This window comes from Pseudorasbora parva, chromosome 5, assembly GCF_024679245.1.
Source record: "Pseudorasbora parva isolate DD20220531a chromosome 5, ASM2467924v1, whole genome shotgun sequence".
NCBI lineage: Eukaryota > Metazoa > Chordata > Actinopteri > Cypriniformes > Gobionidae > Pseudorasbora > Pseudorasbora parva.
In genome coordinates this window covers 33,974,301-33,995,857 of record NC_090176.1, presented here as the reverse complement: position 1 = coordinate 33,995,857, position 21,557 = coordinate 33,974,301, and the positions used below count along the sequence as shown (strand labels likewise).

The 21,557-nt window shown below is 35.4% G+C and overlaps 1 protein-coding gene and 1 long non-coding RNA gene across 6 annotated transcripts; both read left to right on the top strand.

Moving 5' to 3' along the window:
• Positions 1-1,166: 1,166 nt before the first annotated feature.
• Positions 1,167-8,932, top strand: LOC137075440 (uncharacterized). 4 transcript variants are annotated; one of them, XR_010905039.1, is made up of 7 exons: positions 1,167-1,366; positions 2,198-2,302; positions 3,787-3,834; positions 4,856-4,922; positions 5,576-5,655; positions 6,878-6,937; positions 7,213-8,932. It is a non-coding gene; the product is annotated as an uncharacterized lncRNA (long non-coding RNA). The 4 variants fall into 4 exon arrangements; XR_010905038.1 differs by lacking the exon at positions 4,856-4,922 and adding an exon at positions 4,099-4,216; XR_010905040.1 differs by lacking the exon at positions 4,856-4,922 and adding an exon at positions 1,766-1,844.
• Positions 8,933-8,936: 4 nt separating this feature from the next.
• Positions 8,937-21,519, top strand: si:dkey-229b18.3 (uncharacterized). Of its 2 annotated transcripts, XM_067443960.1 has the most exons (7): positions 8,937-9,447; positions 14,871-14,944; positions 15,042-15,276; positions 15,632-17,844; positions 18,035-18,244; positions 20,419-20,521; positions 20,624-21,519. In XM_067443960.1, exons 1-6 carry the CDS (start codon positions 9,126-9,128, stop codon positions 20,518-20,520), a joined length of 3,156 nt encoding a protein of 1,051 aa, XP_067300061.1. In that variant the 5' UTR covers positions 8,937-9,125; the 3' UTR covers position 20,521; positions 20,624-21,519. The 2 variants fall into 2 exon arrangements, with proteins under 2 accessions (XP_067300061.1, XP_067300060.1); XM_067443959.1 differs by having other exon boundaries at positions 20,419-21,519.
• The last annotated feature ends 38 nt before the right edge of the window (positions 21,520-21,557 follow it).

Below are 21,557 nucleotides of genomic sequence, written 5' to 3'. Positions count from 1 at the left end.
GACGTCGTTTCAACGTTGATTTTTGGTTGTAAAGGTCAGTATCAGTCGTCAATCAAATTTCAACGTTGAATCAACGTTCACTATTTGGTCGGTACATCAGAACGTTATTACGTCGAAAATATAACGTTGATTCCACGTTGAAATGAGGTTGACTTTCCAACGATATACGGCTGACGGATATGGTCAAAATAACGTCTAATATATGTTGAAACTTGGTTAGAGGAATCAGACCATCGCCTGAACTGAATTCTTATGGAAATAGGATAGCCTATGTCTTTTAATTCATTATGAAAAAAATATTTAAGTAATCTCCACAAGTTTATAGAAGTGGTTGATATTTAAATGGAAAGTCTTTGAAGTTTGCCAGATTTTTTTTTTTTTTTTTGTCGTCGGATGCCGACGAATTAAAATTACTAAATGAAAGCAGTAAAAAGAATGAAAGATTGGTGCGTAAGCACAGGTCAAAAACACATGAAGAACGATAATCCCACACAGAAATAATATTTAGGCTACAATACATGAAACAATTAAATATATTGAAATAGCCTATATTTGAAAATGCATAGAAAATAAAGCTTAAAGAGGATATTTCATTTTATGTGTAAATATGTGTACATAGGCTATCTGAAAATATATTCATGCACCATATAGTTTCAAGTGAGTTTTTGCATGTTTACTATTTCTAAAGCTAGGCTATATTATATTATAGCCTATATATATATATAATTCATTGGTAAATATTTTTTATCTGTTGGTATTTGTTTGCTAGAATCCATGATACCATGTAGGCCAACAACATTAGAGAAAATAAATGCAGAGTAATTACATTTTAAACATTAGGTACGTTTTTATCCCTGTGTGCACCAAACCCATCTTGAGTTTAAAATAATTACTAAAATAATTAATTAATTAAAATAATTACCCATCAAAGAACGTTTGAAAAGTGACACTACTGACTTCAGAAGGGACTTTCTGTGGTCAGATGCGGGGGGGGGGGGGGGGGGGGGGGAGATAAGCATCTTGACAGCAAACACTTTTGATTTGTATGATTGAAGCTATTTCATGTCTACTATATAGGGTTTAAAGAATCTGAAAGCACTAAAGACTGGATCACAAAAGCGTTTTTTAATAATTACATATTTAATGAGATGTTAAATGATGTCATTGTTTAACTCTATGTTAACTGTATGTTTATTTGTGCAAATGTTGCTTGATTGTGACGTGTTTAATGTGCGTGCGCGTTAATATATTCGAGTTGCGTTCAAACCGTTCAAACACTGGAGCGGCTCGGAGTTGCCATGGAAACTGGGAACCGTCAACTGACAAGCAGCAAAACTCCGTCTCTCGCTGTTTTCACTGGTTTCAGGTGAGTTTATAGTCTCTAAAATCACACAAATAATACATAAAACTGTTCCTGACACGTTTCTTACCTGTAATTGACACGCTTCTGTTGAATATTTACTTTATAGAAATGGTTACGTGTCTTCGAAAACTTCAGTTAGCATTAGCCGTTTTCAGAAGAGCTAACATAACAGGCTATCGATTGAGCTCTTGCTTATGAAAGTTTGGGCTTTTAATCACATCTTTATGTGTAGAAAACATTTTTTGATAGTTATGCAAAGGTTTAGCTGGTAATTAGTAAGCTAATTTATTTAACCTAAAAGTATGCGATGTAACACTAATCGGTGACGTCACTTACACGTAGCCGAAAATCAGATGAAAACTCATTGTAAACAAATATTGATATCATAAAAAAATATTACAGGACTGAAAAAACCCTCTACAACCTAGGAGGAAGCTCCCAAGGTTTCAACATTTCTCAATGGAGCTTTTGACAGAATAAGGTGAACAGAGGAAGTTCATAATTTAATATGTATTGCATTAATTTCACAATATATCTCACCTATATCACCATGAATCTGTAGTTTTCTTTCACAAAATTATATATATATATATATATATATATATATATATATATATATATATATATATATATATATATGAACAATACTGAATGATCAAACCTTAAAATATAAAATCTGTTATCTTAAGAAATGTATTTATATTATTTGCTTTATGTTCTTCCTCTTTTCTACATTTTAACCTCTGCAAGCTAGAGCTTGGTTCATTGTAATAAACCTGGCATTATATATGAAATATGTTTGACTCTTTGACAAATTGCATTTTATGTTCCTAGATCCTCCCATGCTGATGGCCTGCAGCATCCCAGCAGAGTTGAGCACAATCTCCAAGGCTATAAAACCATATGATGTTTGAGTAAGCTCAAGCTCAAAAGTTTGGGGTCTGTAAGATTTTTTATGTTTTTTGAAATAAGTCTCACATTTAAAATCATTAACCCCAGGTTGTTTAATATTAATAATAATAATAAATTTTATGTGTAATGCTCTTTATATTAAACAAAATCTCAAGAAAAAGTGAGATTGTCATTGAAAAGCCCGTAATCTAAATAATCAGCTAAATGAAGAAGGCAACAAATATAATTAGGGATGCACTGTTATGAAAATTTTGGCTGATACTGAGAACTTTATATTTGAAAGCCAATAACCGATATATGAGCCGAACATAATTTTTGTTAGCATTAGTTAACCAACAATGAATTAACAATACTTCTACAGGATTTATCAATCTTAGTTCATGTTAATCTCAACATTTTCAGATCCAAAGTTGTGTGTTAAGATTAAGTAATACACTGTAAATGGACTGTTAATAAACAAACATTTTATTAGTAACATTAACAAAAGTTATTGCTCTCTGTTCGTGTTAATGCATTAGCAAATGAGACCTTATTTGTGAAATGTTACCAACAATTATATTGCCTAACAAAAAAAAAAAAAGCCTAAATAATATTGCAAACAAGTCTTAGGAAATATATTATTACAACTTGTATTCGAACAAAATCACACACAGGTGAATACCTAAAACTCCTGTGGATGCTCTTCCCTGAAATTGGTACAATAAAGGGCTGCAGGTTATTAACTCAACAAAATGCGTCCTATATGAGATCAATAAGATGTTGTCTACATAAACTTAATATTACGACACATGCTTAAAATGACGCAAATGCACAAGCGATCTTTACTCCTGGTCAGAATGCGTTGGTGACGCGCTCTTCCCACAACAGCACTGAAACACAACTAAACCCAGAGAATTCACAACGTTTTATTACAAAAAAAAATCCTCAATACAGTGTTATGTATATGACAGTCCCAGTAGTTATTAATGCTAAGCATTTCTGTTTGAACTGCGCACGTTGAAGCTAGACCGATAAAATAAGGCACTTTATAATTACATACACAGATTAAATATAATATTACAACTTACAATGGCACAAAAGGCTGCGAATGCACAAGCGAACTTGACAGTGCTTGTCATGAAGGTGTAACTCCGTGGACTCGCTCTTCCCTCAACAAACGCGCTGTAACACAACAATCTTGCTGCAAATGTTGCACAAAAATGTAGTTTCCTGTTTGAAGTGATTCCAATCATATTTCGAGCAATTCAAGCCCATCATGGCGGACAGCGCTCCTGTGTCTCAGCTTAAGGAAATAAGACATTATCTATCGGCTTGAATATATCGGTCACATTTTCTTATCGGATCAATAAGAATAATATACAAAAATGCTCATATATCGTCCGATAACGATATGTTGCTGATATATCATGCATCCCTAAATATAATGTTATAGTTGTAGTTATGATAATTAATTTAACTGTTATGATAGCAGGATGTCATGTTCGTTAATATATTTTATTTTATTTCTCTAGGTTTGTTTTGAGTTATGTTTGCCATACTGCACAGTGTTCCACTCAAAGGTATTTATTTATTTATTTGTATGTATGTATTTTTACTAGAGAGGCACCGATTTTGTAATTTTGTGACCCACCGATACCAATTTTTGACAATTTTCTTTTAATAATTAAAACCATATACCAACAAAAACTACTTTTCTAACACTGACTATCACAGCAAGCCTAGTTGCTGTAAAGGTCTTGAAGTATCTGTGTTTATTACATGGCTCTGTGAAATAGTTGATTCTGATTGGTCAATCGCTCATTCCAGCGGTATGTTATTTCCAGATAACACACACCGCTCATCCGGGTACTGCGAGTTATCTTGACCGGTTCTACTTCTGTGCTTAACGCTGGCGCCATCTTGTGGCTTAAACAGCCGTGGGTTACAATGGAAGACTTCAAGGCAGGTTTCCTTTATAAAGTTTTAAATATGGATATTTTTCTGACACAAACGCATCGATTGGAATCAGAAGGCTCTATTAACCCATCGGAGTCGTGTGGAGCACGTTATTTGACGGACAGCTGCATTTAATGGACTTCAGAAACAGCTCCAACTACTGCTGGGATTAACGTTAGCCTGGACTTTTTAAATATAACTCCGATTGTATTTGTCTGAAAGAAGAATGTCATAAACACCTACGATAACTTGAGGGTTAGTAAATCATAGGCTTGGTTTCATTTTTGGCTGAACTAACCCTTTCAGCATTCATTTTCAACATTTAGCAACAATAGATAAAGGCTTAAAGCAGGTTGGAACTGTTTTTCTTCGCGGAAGCTTTGCGTAAGAGCAAATACAATATTTAATCTCGAGACAATATTTTGTGTCTAATAATTATTTATTTGATACTAGTAGCCGTGTAATAAGTGGGATAATGTCCACCCAGCCGGTTGTTATCGCAGAATAAACCCCTTCAGAGTGATGCTCCGCTTCGCCTCGGGGTCCTGATCACTCTGTCGGGGTTTATTCTGCGATAACAACTGGCCTGGGTGTACATTATCCATTACTTAATATATGACTAGTTGTTTTTTTCAAATTAATCAGTACAATCTCAGAACGGCTTTGGAGATGAAGTTCATCTGTTCATGTCGTCACAAGCTACTAGGGCTGGGTATTGACACAAATTTCACAATTCGATTTGATTTCGATTCACAAGCTTTCGATTCGATTTTCAATTTGATTCAATACAAATTGATTCTTTTCGATATATATCAGGTTTGTACAATACATGGCAAATTTTCTCAAGGAAAACTAATCTCTGAACTAATGCTGTAAACTATGGGAGTCAGTTGATACTACATTAGCATACTAAATTAACTGATTTGTATTCAAACACTTAAATTACACAAAATTTTGTTTTAAATAATAATGTTATAATATTAACTTTACAATTACATAATCATATTTCTACTCTAATTAGTATGTATATATATATATATATATATATATATATATATATATATATATATAAAAACATTTAAATGGTGTCTGTCAAAAAACTTGCCAGATTTATTCATACATACATTAAATATAGAAGAATATTAAAAATGACAAAGAATAACCCATGTAATGTGGTGCATATAATTAGCAAAATGCTCCTCTCTAGAGTAAATCTTTCTAGCAGACTAACGAGTTTATGGACACTGGATACGTTTTTTCTGTAAATGTGACGTTACATGACATTGTTTACAATCCGTTACTGACATGTTTCTCAAGTGATACGGATTTCATTAAGTTGTCCTGTATCTTTTAACACACTTTCAGATGCTCATCCATGTTTATTTGGCACTGGTTCTCTTGAGCTGAGCTGCGGCAGAGCGATCTCACATCACAACACCAAAACGGTATTTATGTTTTAAAAAACATTTTCAAACTGAGACTTTGTAAAGTCTTAAAGCACATACATTTATTGCGATTTATTGGATGGGAGGCGCACTACAATGTTTATTTCATTCATTAACTGAAAACAGGGATTTAAGAATGAATATTGTTTTGTAAAAGGGAGACTCGGATTGAAATCAATATTTTTTTACCCAGCCCTACAAGCTACCTTGCTTATGATAATATAAATATAGTATTTACTCAGCATAAGTGCATATGGCTGTGTCTCTATGTAATAATAATAATTATGCCTAGATAATTGCTTATTTTTCACTTGTTTTGTAGTAGAGATTCTTTTCTAATTAATATATGATTTTTTTATAATCCTAGATTTTTTTTTTGCAGTTCTTTTAATACAGTTATATTGTAAAACTAAAATCCCTATTTTCAGTTTGCGTGCTAGATTTGTGGCTGCATTTGAAGTTCTTTTTCGCTAATATATAAGAAAAATAAATAATATTACTGTCATATGCATGTCAGATAATAAAAATACTGTACTAAATACAGTAGTTTACTGTATGTATTTGTTCATGTTCTATTAAGGGTTAAGTCTGAAGCACACCATAAAATAATTCTAGCAACTCATACAGAGCTAGTAGTATCAGATCAGTACTCGGTATCGGCCGATACCCTGAGCCCAGGTATCGGAGTCAAGAAGGAAAAAGGTTATCGGAACATCTCTAACTACCTATCTACTGCATGGAGGTTGTAAGATGGCTTCAAGAAGATTTCTGAACTGAAAATATGGACTTGAGGAGGATAAACTACTAAAATAACTTATTTATTTGTATTTTTAGATATAATGTGAGGATTAGAAGAGGTGTTTTATACAGTATTTGTCAGGATGGTTGTTATTTTGTAAGATTAGTGAGAGGCTGTACCTCCCATTTTTGTGTCTTGTGTACTATAACTTTAGAACAGGTGCTGCTGGCACTCCTTTGACTTGATTAAAAAGTTTTTCACTTTCTACTCTCATTAGCTCATGATATAATTTTTATAGCATTTATATACTACTACTACTATTACTTCTGCTACTACTACTAATACTATTATTATTATGTTAATATTATTAAGCAAAGTTATTAACAAAGATCTTTAAAAAAATAAAAATAATGACCTAATTAGAAAATGACTTACTATGAAAATACAGTTTTACTTATATCTGTCTTTCCTTTTACTTTACAGCACATCACTGACTTTGTAACACGGATTCAAGATTTCCACCATTCCATTTATCCAAATGAGGTTAGTAAATGCGTGGAGTTTTTTTTATTCTATATGAAAATTAAAAGAAATGTGACAAGGTCACTGGTCTTCACATAAAATGCCATGTTAAAGCAATATTCAGATGGGTGAGTTGAGAAATCATTCCTTTTGGGGAATATCATACCACAAATATTGTATATTGAGCTAAATTGAAATTGAACCTGGAAATTATCATTTGTGATACTGTATACCAGAGAAGATGCTTTATAAAGGGTATGTATGATGGATTTAGAACTGTTCTATTTTTATTGCAGGTTTTCAGGGATACCCAGTTAAAGGCATCAAGACCCCAGATGTTGGCCTGGACAGATGTACCAACAGTCCACCACACCGACCTCTGCTTTTGCATAGATGGCTGATTTACTACCATGTTCTGTGCTATATTATTATGTGTGTGTTGCTATTATTACAGCAAAACTGAGCACCGGTGACAGTGAAATGTGTAGTTTTAAAGAATAGTCACACATCACTAAATGTAAATCATACAGAAATACGCATGACTGGCCAAAATTTTACTGATCTACAAACGTTTGAGCCTGAGTTTCTTAATTTGTAGAATTGGATTTGTGCACTTGCAATGAAGATTTTAAAAAGGTTGTTTTGTGTTTGGGAATGAGAAAGGAAAAAAAACTACTAAGCTTGCAACTCTTAAAACTTTTTCTTGATGATTTAATGGAAATATTGTCTACAAATTCCACTGTCACAGTTGTTCAGTTTTGCTACACTAATACTAGATATCGGTATAGTCAATATTCAGATCTCTTTTTTCCCCAAGCACATTTAACAATGCCAATTACATCAAACATCTTAACTATAAACAATATACCGGTACTCATCAAACCTGCACCTATTTGATCAAAAATACAGTAAAAACTGTAATACTATGAAATATTACTACAAGTTAAAATAATTGTTTTCTATTTTAATTGACTTCTGTAAATCCTGTGATCAAAGCTGAATTTTCAGCATCATTACTTCAGTGACACATGATCCTTCAGAAATCATTTTGTCTCATAATAGTTTAATCAATAGTCTCAGTCACAGTTAGAAAAGAAGCAGTGATAGTGAATTGTGACAATGTTCTGCCTAAAATCTCCTTTGTGCCCTAATAAAAATAATATAGGCTATTTGGTGCAAAAGAACATGACCAGTTTTATTCCTGAGTAAATATCGCATTTGTGTAAATTGGTATATAATTAAAATTGGTATATAATTAACTTTGATATTTCTGTGTATTTGAGTGTTAATGCCTTTTCTATACTGTAAACCCATACGAAAGGAAAATATATTTACCAATATATTACTTGAAATATATTATAATATATTGTAAATACATGGAATAATATATTGATGGTATTATACAATATATTATATATTCCTGTAATATATTGCAAAATATACAAATGATTGCCGCTTTCATATATTGCAATATTTTGGAGAATATAAATATTAAATCCTATGTGAATATATTGCCTAATGTATTATGATATTTTCCAATATACTGCAACATATTTTTGTTTCATAAGGGAATGTTTTTTATACAGAAGGTTTGTATACTCTATGTAGGCTATTTGTAACTGTATTTGGTAAATATTAAAGCAATGTTAACTGAATGTGATGTGTGTATTTATCTATTAGTATTAAGTATTTAAGATTTTAAAACAAGTAGAAAATGACTGTTATACAGTTGCTTCACCTAACTGAAATCAGCATCAATATTAGGTATAAACCATTAGATCGATTTTAAGTTGATTCTATAACGTTGTTTCACCCAACTGAAAATCAACATCGTTTCAACGTTAGGTAAGCAAACCAATTACGTCGATTTTATGTTAGTTTTGAATGGCGTGTCTGACGTTGGTTCAACATTACTTCGATGAGCAAAACGATGCCGGATCGACGTCGGAGATCAACGTCGTTTCGATGTCACGAGAAACGTCGTTTCTATGTTGATTCAATGTCAGTTTGCTATCTGGGTACTTAAATGTCCGTTCTGAGGATTTGCTGGTAAAACTTCATTGACACTTCTCAGAGCATCATTGGTGTCAGAAACGCCTCAATGTCGGTGGATGAAGCCATGTTTAAAAGTTCTGCTTTTTACACATAGGAGAAAGGATTACAAACAAGCTGCACTGAAAGTGAAAGTGTATTGAGAAACAAACAAAAAATGGCAAGTGAATGCACATACAGTGCTCAGTATGACACTGATGACACCTTTCGCACTACTAAACTCTCAGCGGACGAGCAGCGGGAACGCGCGGGGTATGTGAACGGCGGCCGCGCGTCCCTCTCGTCTTCTGCCTTCGAGGTCATCGGCGGCTCGCTTTACCGCAGAAAGTTGGAGAAGGGGTTCGTCCAGTACCGGGAGGTGCTAGCTGAAGACAAGCGACTTCAGTCCATAGCTACCTTTCACGAGAAGAGACCCGGCAAGTCGCACCACACCCTGGAGGACACATACAGACTGGTGGCCGAGCACTATTGGTGGGAAGGTTTGTCATTTTTCTCTTATTGTATTATTTTTTACTAACGATACATTTTATGTAACAGTTAAGTGTCTGTTTTATATTTGTACTTTGCCTCAAACAATCACGAAAGTTTATACATTTGTAAATTATTATTTTATTCAGTTAATTATAATATTATTAAACATATTTAAGCATAAATATTATGCATAGTCATGAGAGGTGTCGATTTCCTGCGAGACATGCAACAGCGACGCAACAATATTTATGCAAATGAGCAGTGCAACTACCAAGTCCAACGTGACAGTTGAAATGGTCACCACAAAATTGACAGGTCTTTTCTTTTTATTATCTTGTGCTTATTATAAATGATTTATCACTGCACGCCATTATTGTTTTTAATACTCATGTGCCCTCGTTAAAACCCAATTTAAAAAATAGCACATTTATACATAGACATTTCCTTTAAAGACAAATATTTTCCCAATAATTATTCCTTATTTTTTTTCCTTCTATTCTCTTTTCCTTTAATGTCTTTTGTGTGACAATACCCACCACCAACACATAAACACATAAACACACACACACACACACACACACACACACACACACACACACACACACACACACACACACACACACACACACACACACATTTAGAACAATATCCAAAGAGCACAGTTATACACCTTTACATATGAATAGAAAAATGAATATTTACATATTTATCTCTAGCTCTAATGATGACCCATATAGCCTAATAAGTAATTAAAACAATGTTATTTCAAATAATAATAATATTAAATAACTAACTAAATAAGTAATTCAATTAAACGGTAGGGAGGGTATAAAAAGAGTAGCATATGTCCTATACTTAAAACTATATGTTGTGTTTTTATAATATTTAAAAACAAATTTTTTTGTCTTTATTAAAAAAAATCCTCCATTACCTGAATTAATTCTATCACCAACTGTTTTATTTTTTTTGCAAGTATAAAATATATGAGTGTAATGAGCTTTAAGTTCACCACAACTTCTCCAACATCCTAAAGATAAATTATTATATTTAGAAGATATTTATGGTGTTATAAAATATTGCATATTAACTTTTCCAAGCCAGTATGGAGATTGCAAGGTTCTTACATTTTCTTTTAAACTTTGTTTTCAGTCTCTTCTGTTATTTTATTGTCTAGTTCAATTTACTATTTTATTTTTATATTATGTAAACCTGTATCCTTAATTCCTCTGAATATATTTATTTGTCTATCAAATTATCTACCAATTAATTTTACTAATGTAAATCATAAAGTGCTACAGAGGGTGAATATCGTCTATCGAATAAACTTTTTATTTTAATTTCATCCTTTAAATAACTTCTTATTTGAAGAGATTTGTAAAAGAGTATTCTAGACAATTAATATTTTCCCCATGCTCTCAAATGTCTCCATCTTGTCTCCATTAATGTGATAAAATCTTTACTAGCCCTCGTTATCTTTAATCAAAATAAGTTCCCCTCCCTCTTGCAGTGACATCTCTTTTCTGATTACACGTTTACTGGAACAAAGGCGGGACAACCTGAAACTCACACTAGATCACAGCAATTAGCAAAATACAATGATCCAATCAATTCCCAATGGACAAAATCAAGGTCTGCCCTTCATCTTTATGTTCATTAAGCTGTTTCACTCAGATATGTCACAATAGGGAAGAAAAGACTATTACAACTCTTTCATGTAGACTTTAAATGTTGTCATTGTGAACTAGGCTTTAAGCTTAATTTTATTTGTTTGTAACCTGACAGTAAATTACTTTTAATTTTTGAACGGGTTGGGCACTCTTCATAGCAAATTGCCTGCTTACTAAAATTGCAGTAAACATGGGCGTAGGCCTATTTATTATTTATCATCCTATCTATAGCTGTCTTTGCACTTGTAAAGTGTCATAGAGATGGCATAAAATTATTTAGAATTTATTTACAATCACAGGGAATGATTCATCAAGCAATTAAAAGTCACATTGTTGAGAAAATGTTGCCTTTCATACTCTGACAGAAAACAAGACATGCATTGATTTTGATGACAGTGGCAAAAATGAAGGTGGCTCTGATGTATCTCATGTACACAGAAACTGATTCGAGGAGTTGCGGAGTGTAGTTGGCTTGTTTTAGAATGACTTCTAGGCTGCATTGTTTCTTAAAGGTGAATTTGGAGGTGGCAAAGATCTCCCTCAGGGCCACCTTATCTCAAGACTTGGTATGATGTTTATAATTCTTAAACTGCTTTTGGAATGTCAAATCTCATTTATGCTTGGTATTAGATGATAGCTTCTTAAGCAGTTAGGCTGGTAACTGAAAGGTTGTTGAGTTCGATATGGGTTGATTGATCACTTAAGACAATTAACCGTGGGTTATTCCAGGAGCACTGAATCTGTAATTTGTGTATTAAAATCTTTGGCTAAATGACTATTTAGTCAATTAATAAATGGACATCATTGATAGAGAGGTTAAATACACAGACTAAAATAATCCTCATAACTGCTTGATAGTACCGAACTTAAGATCATTGGTTGAGCTCTGCATTTACAGCCAAAAGCCAAGTAAACTTTAGATTGTTTTAGCAAATGATTTTCATCCAACGGTTTGTATATTGCTGACAATAATTATTCCTGACAGTATTCAGATCAATCTACTGTATAAATGGTACAATCTACCATTTATTTCAATCCCCATGTAATAGAGTTTAGTGTCTTGTGATTTGTCAGCTGACCAGTCATATACAAGTTCATATAGCCTAGAATCTCTTATAGGGTTCAAACTCACAAACTTTAATGTAGCTCTTTGACCCCTTAGGATACCGATCTAGCCTAGAAATCTAGACGCACCAAATCTAATTTGCAGCCAGGGTCGTCTAGCAACTCTCCGAGAACTCTAGTTGGCTCACGAGCTGGAAAAACCAACTCTGGTCAGGCCAATCACATATAGAGTCGGTGGGCAGACTTAACATAATGACGGCAGAGTTGCTGCGGTTCCGCAGGCTACTTGTAAACAAGGAAGCTTGCGAACAGCGGCTTTGGCCTTGAAAAACAAAGAACAGTACTAAAATCATTCTTAAGAAGGGAAGATGTGTTCGGAGTTTGGCTGACCCAGATGCGGCAAAAGTTTAATCTGTCAACTAGCTCTGCTTCACCTTCGTTGCTCTGGTTGGTTGTAGCGCTATCCTATTGCGTGCAGAGGGAATTTGAAAGACAACACTTTATTCCGCCTCTCGGATTGAGCCCTGTCAATGGTGAGTTCCGGGACCCAACATCTTGATGTGGGTCTGGCTTGTACCAATACCAATCCACAGTCCCCTGAGAACTGTTTGGAGTATTACAAATTTGTTGCTTCACTAAGTCCAGACTTATTGTGATGGGAGAAATAATCTAAGCTTTTGGTGTACTGCTTCATGTTTTGCACCATGCTGAATTCTGAATTCCACTGATTGCAGTGATTTCTCAATACAGCTTATTGAGGCTGCTGAACAGCTGGGTAGTTTGCCCTGTGCCACAAACACTTTAGTTTGCCAAATTAATCTGTTACAAACTAGGCAACCGCTAAGCCTAATGAGGATAATATGCCCTTAACTAATTCAAAGTCGTGGATCAAATTTGAAATTGCTGATGATTTGTTGTTTTTTATTTTTTTAGGTCATTAGCAATGTAAAACTGAGAGTGGAAATGTAAATGTATCTGATAAGTTTTTATTGTGGTTTGGAAAATTAGATTTTATAGTAACATCATTTTTCTTTTCACAATTCATTCTAATATTGTTTAAAGATGGTTTGAGGTACATTAAGGGTACATTAGGGGTACATTTGAGGTACATTAAGAGGTGTGTGTGTGTGTGTGTGTGTATTGCGGTGCACATGCGCGAACTGTATCAATAACAGTGCATACGTTAGCCCAGCACTAACGTGAATGACTGATGTAACATTCAAATTCGCAAAACAAATCTTTGTCTATCCTTTATCTTTACTCAAAGTAGTAAGAATTACAGACAGTCTGCATTAATAGACACAGTTTTAGGTAATACTGCAGACCACAGGTGATTTAAAGTAGTATTTCAGAAAGATGGCAATAACGTGAGTTAGCCAGAGACCTACACAATATGAAACGCAATAAACACATTGTAGAGTACAGCGTCTTCTTGACATGACGCTATCCAGCAACCACTGCAGTGTTTGAGGTGGTTTCAATTCTCCCTAGTTTCTGCTCGCTCAATAAGTGGACGGGCAATATGCTAATGTTTCGTCACAACGAATTGGCTTGCGATTCCTTTAAAAAACTATTAGTTTAATATACTTAGTTGACTCTTACCTTGAACCCACCAACACTTACACTAAGGAACATATAGGAACAAACGGAACAACGCAAAAAGAACTTGCTCTGAAGTTATAGTTCATCCTAACATGACTATAATTACATTGAAGTATATTGCATTATTATAATCCATATCTAAAATGATATAATGAAATTATTAAATAATACAATGTAATCTTAAATACATTAGATTATATACAGTACATATACATACAAAGAGTAAGAAAAACTGCATTATAGCTTCAGCTGCAAGGTTTCTCTGAATAATACAGATATATGCAATGGGAGCTCTGTAATCTGGGTCTTTAGGTGTTTATTGTGAGAACTGGTGAGAATGGCACACTGGGACTGTTTGAGGATCCAGGCGAGAGCATGTCTGGGAACAGCAGCAAGTTTGATATGAGTGCCGAAAGGCTGTAAAGAAAGCGTGTACGGAAAGCCCTTATGTGGAGATGCATTTGGTGTGTTTAATGCAAATTACTAACCTTGGACATTCATTTAGAATACTCCAAATTCACTAACATCAAAACAAGTTTAAGAACATTCTTGTGTGAGTACTAACGTTTTATGAATCAGGTGGAGATTTTTCGGGAGAAGTTCTCCTGTGCGTACAAATACGAAAAAATCCACGCAATTATTAGTGTATGAGACCCACTAACTTTATATACGGTGCACCTTTAGATTTAAAACTTCGCAGGATGTTTTTATCACTTAGAACTATGTTACACACACTACAAGAATGGTGATTTACAAAAATCCGCAATAGGGCACATTGGCCAGTTTCTCAGTTTACTGGAGTTGACAAGTGCTATACTCCTAAGAGATGATTATGACCGAGATGGTGTCTTTTCATTGCCAAGCAAGAAATTCACCTGTTGTGACTTGAGATTCCTACACTAGCTGCTCAGTTGCATAGTTAGCAGTTTATGTGATTTACTCTATATAATGTGAAAGTGAAAGAGAATGGGTAATGCCCACACAGAACTAGCTTCTTGTGGAGAAGGAGTGGTCTGAGAGCACCGACTTTCTTTTTTGCATAGACAAATCCTTTTCTGTATAGTTTTTTTAAAATGTGTATTGTTTTTTCCTTTTAGGAATGTATTTTCAGGTCAGAGACTATGTCTTTGGCTGTGAGGAATGTCAACACAGTCAGTCTGAGAGATCAGAGGTAAGGCTGGCTTTTTAAATATATTTATCCACATCTCAGTCAGGATTACTGTTGACTTTGACTTTATTTCTTACTTTCATTTTTTCTCTGTCTCTAGTGTTCCGATGTGGGACTTATCTCCAGGATGGTGGAATCACATAGTCATCAAGTCTTAACTAAACTCAATAGCCAACGGGAAGCAGGGCTCTTCTGTGATATCACGCTGAAAACTGGTGATGGGCAGTCTTTTGTTGCCCACAAAGCAGTCCTTGCTGCTGTGAGCGAGTACTTCCAGGAGTTATTTACTGAAATGGACTCAGCCACTGATCCCCAGTCACATGTTGACCTCACAGGTATGGGTGCACTACATAGGCTATTCAAGTTAAACTAGTTTAAAAATCTAATAATTTAAAAGGGCATTATTGAAATTGAGCATATTTTACTCATTAAGGTGAACCATTGTGATCTTCTCTGATAATGCATTTGTTTGTTTAAAGTTTACTTGTTACATTGTGTCCCACAGTCATAGGAAACAATATATTTTAATACAATTTTCTGTACTAAATATTTTAAATTTATTAATATACTGCATTTCAGCAGCAGATCCTTAACCTTTAGACTGTCATTATCTTATTTTAACACACATCCTTCAGGCCATTAATCAGTTATCATTTTTATTTTATGCTTATTTTATGGTTTCTCATATAGGTTTCAGTGAGCAGAGCCTGCTTGCTTTACTAGAGTTTTCTTACACTTCCACCCTCAATCTGAATCTGGATATCTTGACGGAGGTTTGTGCCATGGCCCGCCATCTACGCATGTGGCCTGCCCTTGAGGCTTGTTCTGCTATCAAAAGGGAGCGAGAGACTTGTCAGTTACATTCCAGAATGCACAGTACTCCTGGTGAACCAAAAAATTCAGTGCCTGGACCTTTCAGGAGAGACCACTCCTCAGCTTCAGGAGGTAAAGTGGGAGTCAAAAGGAAGAGAGAGGATGAGGAAGGAGAAGGCTCTGAGTCTTCCTGGAACATCCAAGCACAGTACAGTGAGCAGATTGTTGATAAACTGACAGATGAATCTGAAAACGAAACTTCAAATCCTCCGTTCCCATCCAGTTTTCAGGTTGAGGAAAATGGATTTCCATGCAGCCCAAATCGCAGAATGAAGCTCATGGACTTCAAATCTCCATCCTGCAAGAAAAAAACACCCTCCCGCCACACATCTTCGGTCATCTCAACATCTCCTTGCACCTCTACTCGTTCTTCCTCTCCATCACGACGTCTGCTTCGTTCTTCACCTGGCGCTGCACTTGCTCTGCGCAGACTTCTGCCCAAAATTGACCTCTCCACTAAGAGAAAGAGGAAGTCCTCTTCCTACCGGACATACAAGCCCCAGCATGAATTCTCAGTGACTCCATCTCAATCTCAGGCAACATCATTGACCCATGATACCTCAGTAAAGGTAAAGGAGGAGTATGTGGAAGAGAAGGTTTATAACAAAATCTCTCAGGATGAGGTGCACAGCCCCCGTGCTCAGGAGAAATACCGTCTTCTTAGCTTCCTTGGCTTGCAGAGGAAATCCTTGGTGCCCGGTCCAGAAGAACTGTCTGGTTGGGGGCAGAAAAAACGACTTAGGAAGTTAAAAGTCAGTGATTATTCGCTCACAGCTCGGCGAAAACCTCGTGCACAAGGCGTCCCATTGGGATTCGGAACCAGTTTAGGGGTGCTTGCTGCAGTTAGTCCTTCTTTGTCTCTCTGTGACATGAGCAGAATGGACTTGCTGAACAGACCAGTGAAAGTAGAACTCCAAGAATCTTGGAACCAAGAAAGGTCCAAAAGGAAAAGGCATGATCCTGTGCAGCCAATTGCAAGAGCTACACGTAGCAGATCATTGCTGCACACAGACTCCAGTGCAATTGATCGAACGCTCAGACGTCACCACAAAAATCAAGATAAAGCACCTTCCCAACCTGCACGAAAAGGTAAAGTACCAGCACACAATGCCTCTCCCTCTTCAAAAAGCACTATGCTCAGGATAAAACAAGAATCTTCGGACAGTGCCATCTTGCAACCCATTCACCGTCGCAATACTGTCTGCAGCCCCCAGGCAACTTCTCCTAAAGCACCAGGACGTAGGGGTCGCCCACCAGCAGATCGCACCGTAAGGGTAGCCACAACAAATTTGCAGAACACAAAGCGACACAAACCTGGGCATCCCCCAACAGTCAAACCTAAGAGTTCAAAACAAATAGCAAGCAAAACAAACAACCATGCTAAAGGAATGCTACAAGCAAAACACATCAGAACTGAAAGAGGAACACAGGTGAAGGAGAACAGAAAAATTAAGGAACATTTGAAAAAAAAGGACAGTCCTGAAGTTCAGTATGGCGTCATGAATTGGGATGCTTCCAACCATCAGCATCTTCACAGCCATCCCCTTTACAAAACGATAAAGGAAGAGCCAGCTGAACCATTGCCCCTAACCCAGCCGTTCCCAATCAGCGATCCCTCGGACCTAGGCAAGCGTCAGAGCAAACCACCCGTCAAACTTTTGGATCAAGGCTTCCTCTTTGGGTTCTGTCGGCAGCCAAGTGGCATCAAACGGGAGGAGGAGAGCATGGATATCTACCTGACTCGGTCAGTCTCTCATGGAAGTAGTTCCCATTGCGATTCATCACCTGGTATGGGCAGAAGAGATCGGGTCAGGTCCAGGATTATGCCAGATCGGACCGGTCTAAATGGGCCTCACTGGGCAGGACTTGGCAACAGGCACTCGCCCTTTTCCCAAAGGATTGCTATTGGAGTAAAGACCGAGCGGAATGAAACCAGTGTGTCCCAAGGGTCACAGGTTAGCCGAGTTTCTAGACACCCCCAAGTCAACAAGAGGAGCTGTAAAGTCAAGAAAGAATCTACAAAGACAAAGGTGATAAAAGTTGTCCTAATGCTAGACTTTGGTGATTTTTATTGTCATGACAAAAGCATGTTACGTAACTTTTTTGTAAACTTGTATGCAGTCTGGTTTAGGGAAGTAGTATTCAAATGTCAATTGTTGGAAAGAATAATACTAACTTTAATCTGGTAATAAACATAAAATGTCTGTTTTGTCTTCGTAGAATGTAAGTAAGCTGCTTCCTCTGAGCAGCCGCCGTTCCATCCTACTGGAATCCATTCGACGGGCACGTCTGAAACAGCAGAAGAGTCCTCACAGTCAGGCCTCCAGTGGAGCACATGCTTGCCTGCAGTGCAGGGCCACCTACAGGGACTGCGATGCCCTTATTATGCACCGGATCAAGCACATTGAGGGTAAACACTGGCCCTGCCCGGTATGTATGTCTCCTGGGAGCCTGAAAGTGCTCCCTTCCCAGCAATATGACTATCTACTGTACAAAGCTATAATAAAAGGTTTATTAATTGCCCATATTGTAAAAAAAAAAGTACCATCAGAGCTGTGACAAATCGATTTACACATCCAGCATATTGAGAGACCAGGGCAGGTTTGAATCTGACTCGCAAAATTTCTTAATTCTATTTTTTTTCTTGTTCACACCATCATTTCAGTCTACTTTCGGCTTAATACAGGGTTTCCACTCTTCTTGAAAGTATTTCAGACACATTGATTCAAATCCTGAAAAGTCTGTGAAAACAAACATACATCTTTGCAAGTGCTTGATTAATTTGAAACAAAATTTTGTTAGAATAGAATGGTGCTATTACAAAAAAAGCCTTTATGTGCTGCAAAAGCTAGAACAAAACTGCTCTTTATTCCATACATGTGCGGAGAGAAACCAACGGACAATTTACTTTAGTCTACACAAGCATATTGATTATTGCACTTGAAATGCCACTGCAGTTTACATTACCGTTTGATAATTTTGCATGCTAAACATGTAACAGTTCAAATGCTTAACATATAACGCATATTTCATAGATGCAGCTCTTAGATACTGATTAATGACAAATCATCAATTGGAATTATTTGGGATTATTTTATTAGTGATTCATTCAGTAAGAAAACACTACCACATTTGTGGTTCTGTGATAATTCCTATAATATTGATTCCATCATTTCATATTTCTATATTCAAAATGTTATATTTAAAACATAATCTCATAATGTTTTCATTTTAGGCTACTGGAAACAGCCATATAGTGCCTTTTTATTATAACTGCATGTATCAATTGAAATTACGAACTTGACATATGATCATAGGCATAAATCATTTTTACATTAAATGTGATTAGTGGATAATTTCACATGCTTCCATGTCAAAGTATCTGTAATCAGATCTGTTGAAGATGCGGTTTCTGTTCATGTGTGCCAAGACATTTTAGAAATCTCGTCAAGACGTTTTACGGCCATGTCCGGAATAAAGAGTGTGTGTGGTAACCCTACATACAGTTAAGGTGATATTAAATTACTTAAACTGTGATTATAAGATTTTCGATATATTGCCCATCTTCAAGTCATTCATTCCCTGTGCAACTTTTTGCAAATGCTTGCGTTTTGTTTTGGTCACACCACAAGGTGTCGCTGTGGCCTCAAAGCTTCAGCACTGCCACTCTAAGCTCGACTGCTATGGCTGAGTTAAAACGTGCATTAGCATAAAGACAAAGAAATGTAGATATAAATAAATAAATAAAAAATATACATACATTTGGGAATAAATAAAAATTAAAATACATAAATGAAAACTAAATGTGGAAAACAATGCAATTATACATGATGAAATAAAAGTATACATATTCATTTTTGTCAAAACTTGTATTATTTGAACTATTTTTGAAATAGTTTGTTTTACAGTCATTTTATGGTTCAGGATATTATCATAAATGCTAATCTTTGTGCAGGAGTTAAGGTCTTAAAAGCCTTAAAATTCATTTTTAAAAACCCTGGAGTGGTGGTTAACAAATACGTTTGAATATTTTCAATTTCAGCAATTACCTTCACCCTCAATCATATTATTGCATTTTATTGCAAAACTGAGTATTTAATATTATGTTAGAATATTTGTATATGATATATATATATATATATATATATATATATATATATATATATTGATTAATGGTTTATAAAAAATAACTAAAAACCAGTGTGAAATAAATATAAAAAGCAGTAATAAGAAAGCTTGAAAAAACTGCATCACTGGCTCAAACCCTCTCTCTCTCTCGTACACTGTACCAGCCCTCTCTCCTCATTGGATTGTATTACTGCAGTAATGATAGATACAGGTACCTTTGATACCGTCCAGATTGGCAGTAACAAACCCACCCTTATTGTCTTTATTAAGGTTAATACAACATAAAAGGTGTGTTAAATAGTCCTTGAAAGTCCTTTAATCTGGTGTTCATGAAAGAGTATGGACTGTGTTTATAAAACTGACAAAAGACCGCAATAAAAAACCCACCAGTCATTTAATAGTTTTTCTTTCCCACCCAGGCTTTGTACTTCTATATTGGGTTTCTTCTTATTTTCACATTTAATTCTCTTTTGCAGTTGTGCAGCAAGACATTCTTCAGACAGAAAAATGTGAGGAATCACATAAGGACACATAATCCCAAACTCTTCAAATGCCGCCAGTGCATTGCTGCTCAGTGAGGTCAGTCTGTAATCCACAGACATCTCTGTATTTCTGTTGATTTCCATTGGGTTTTTTGTTTTGTTTTTGTTTTTTATTTTAATTTATTATCTTAAATTTTAGGTTAAAAGCCACAGGATTAAATGAAGAGGAGCAAAGCTTTGTTTCTTTAAATATTAATGCTGTAAATACCAAGGATCTGTGATTTATGACAATGAGTTTGAATTTATTAATGTAAATAATGTTATGATAGTTTAAATGGTCCTTTCCTCACAATAATTGTTGTTATTTAAGTAACGAAGCTGAGGTTGCTTTGCAATTGATACAGATGTGTTAAACCAGAACTTGAACCCAAGGTGTTTTTCTCAGGGGGGCGGAGCCTGATGGTCAAGGTGATATATGTATAATGAGAATTGTGTAGAGTTTGTTATTACTAATGTAATTACTACAGTTGTTGTTTCTATTGTTATGATTATTTTTTATAAATGGCATAATCTTGAGTGCACTTAATGTTAGCTTTGTTTTGAAACCTAAGAAAGATGCGATGGACTGGGATGTACTTGAATGACAGAGTGGAGCCAGTGGACTGCCCTAAATGTGTGGTTGTCTGGCAAGTTTTAGAGAAAAAAAAATATTAAAGAAATCAGGAATTTTACATGAAGGTTGGGTAAATGGAGTTGAGAGTCCTAGAAGTCACAAAATGTTTAACTTGCATTGGTGAAATGCTATTATTTGGGTATATACAATTTTGTGACAACGTTTGACTAAAGCTTTTCAAAATGTTTTTCTTAAAATCTTTTAAATAAGGGAATCCCAAAATGTCTAATGTGACCCCCCCCCCCCCTTGTCTCCTTTGATAATTCCGTGTCTGACTTTTTATGCATATTCTTCTTTAACATACAATGCAATGGACTTTAATGAAGAAGTTTTAAATGTTGAGGTGTTTTGTCTGAAAACACAAGTTTAAAATGTAGAACGACCAAATAGCCATATAAATAAATTTTGCATTTAAAAATTTACTTTGCACTGTGTATTTGTGTACATTTTGGTTTGTTAC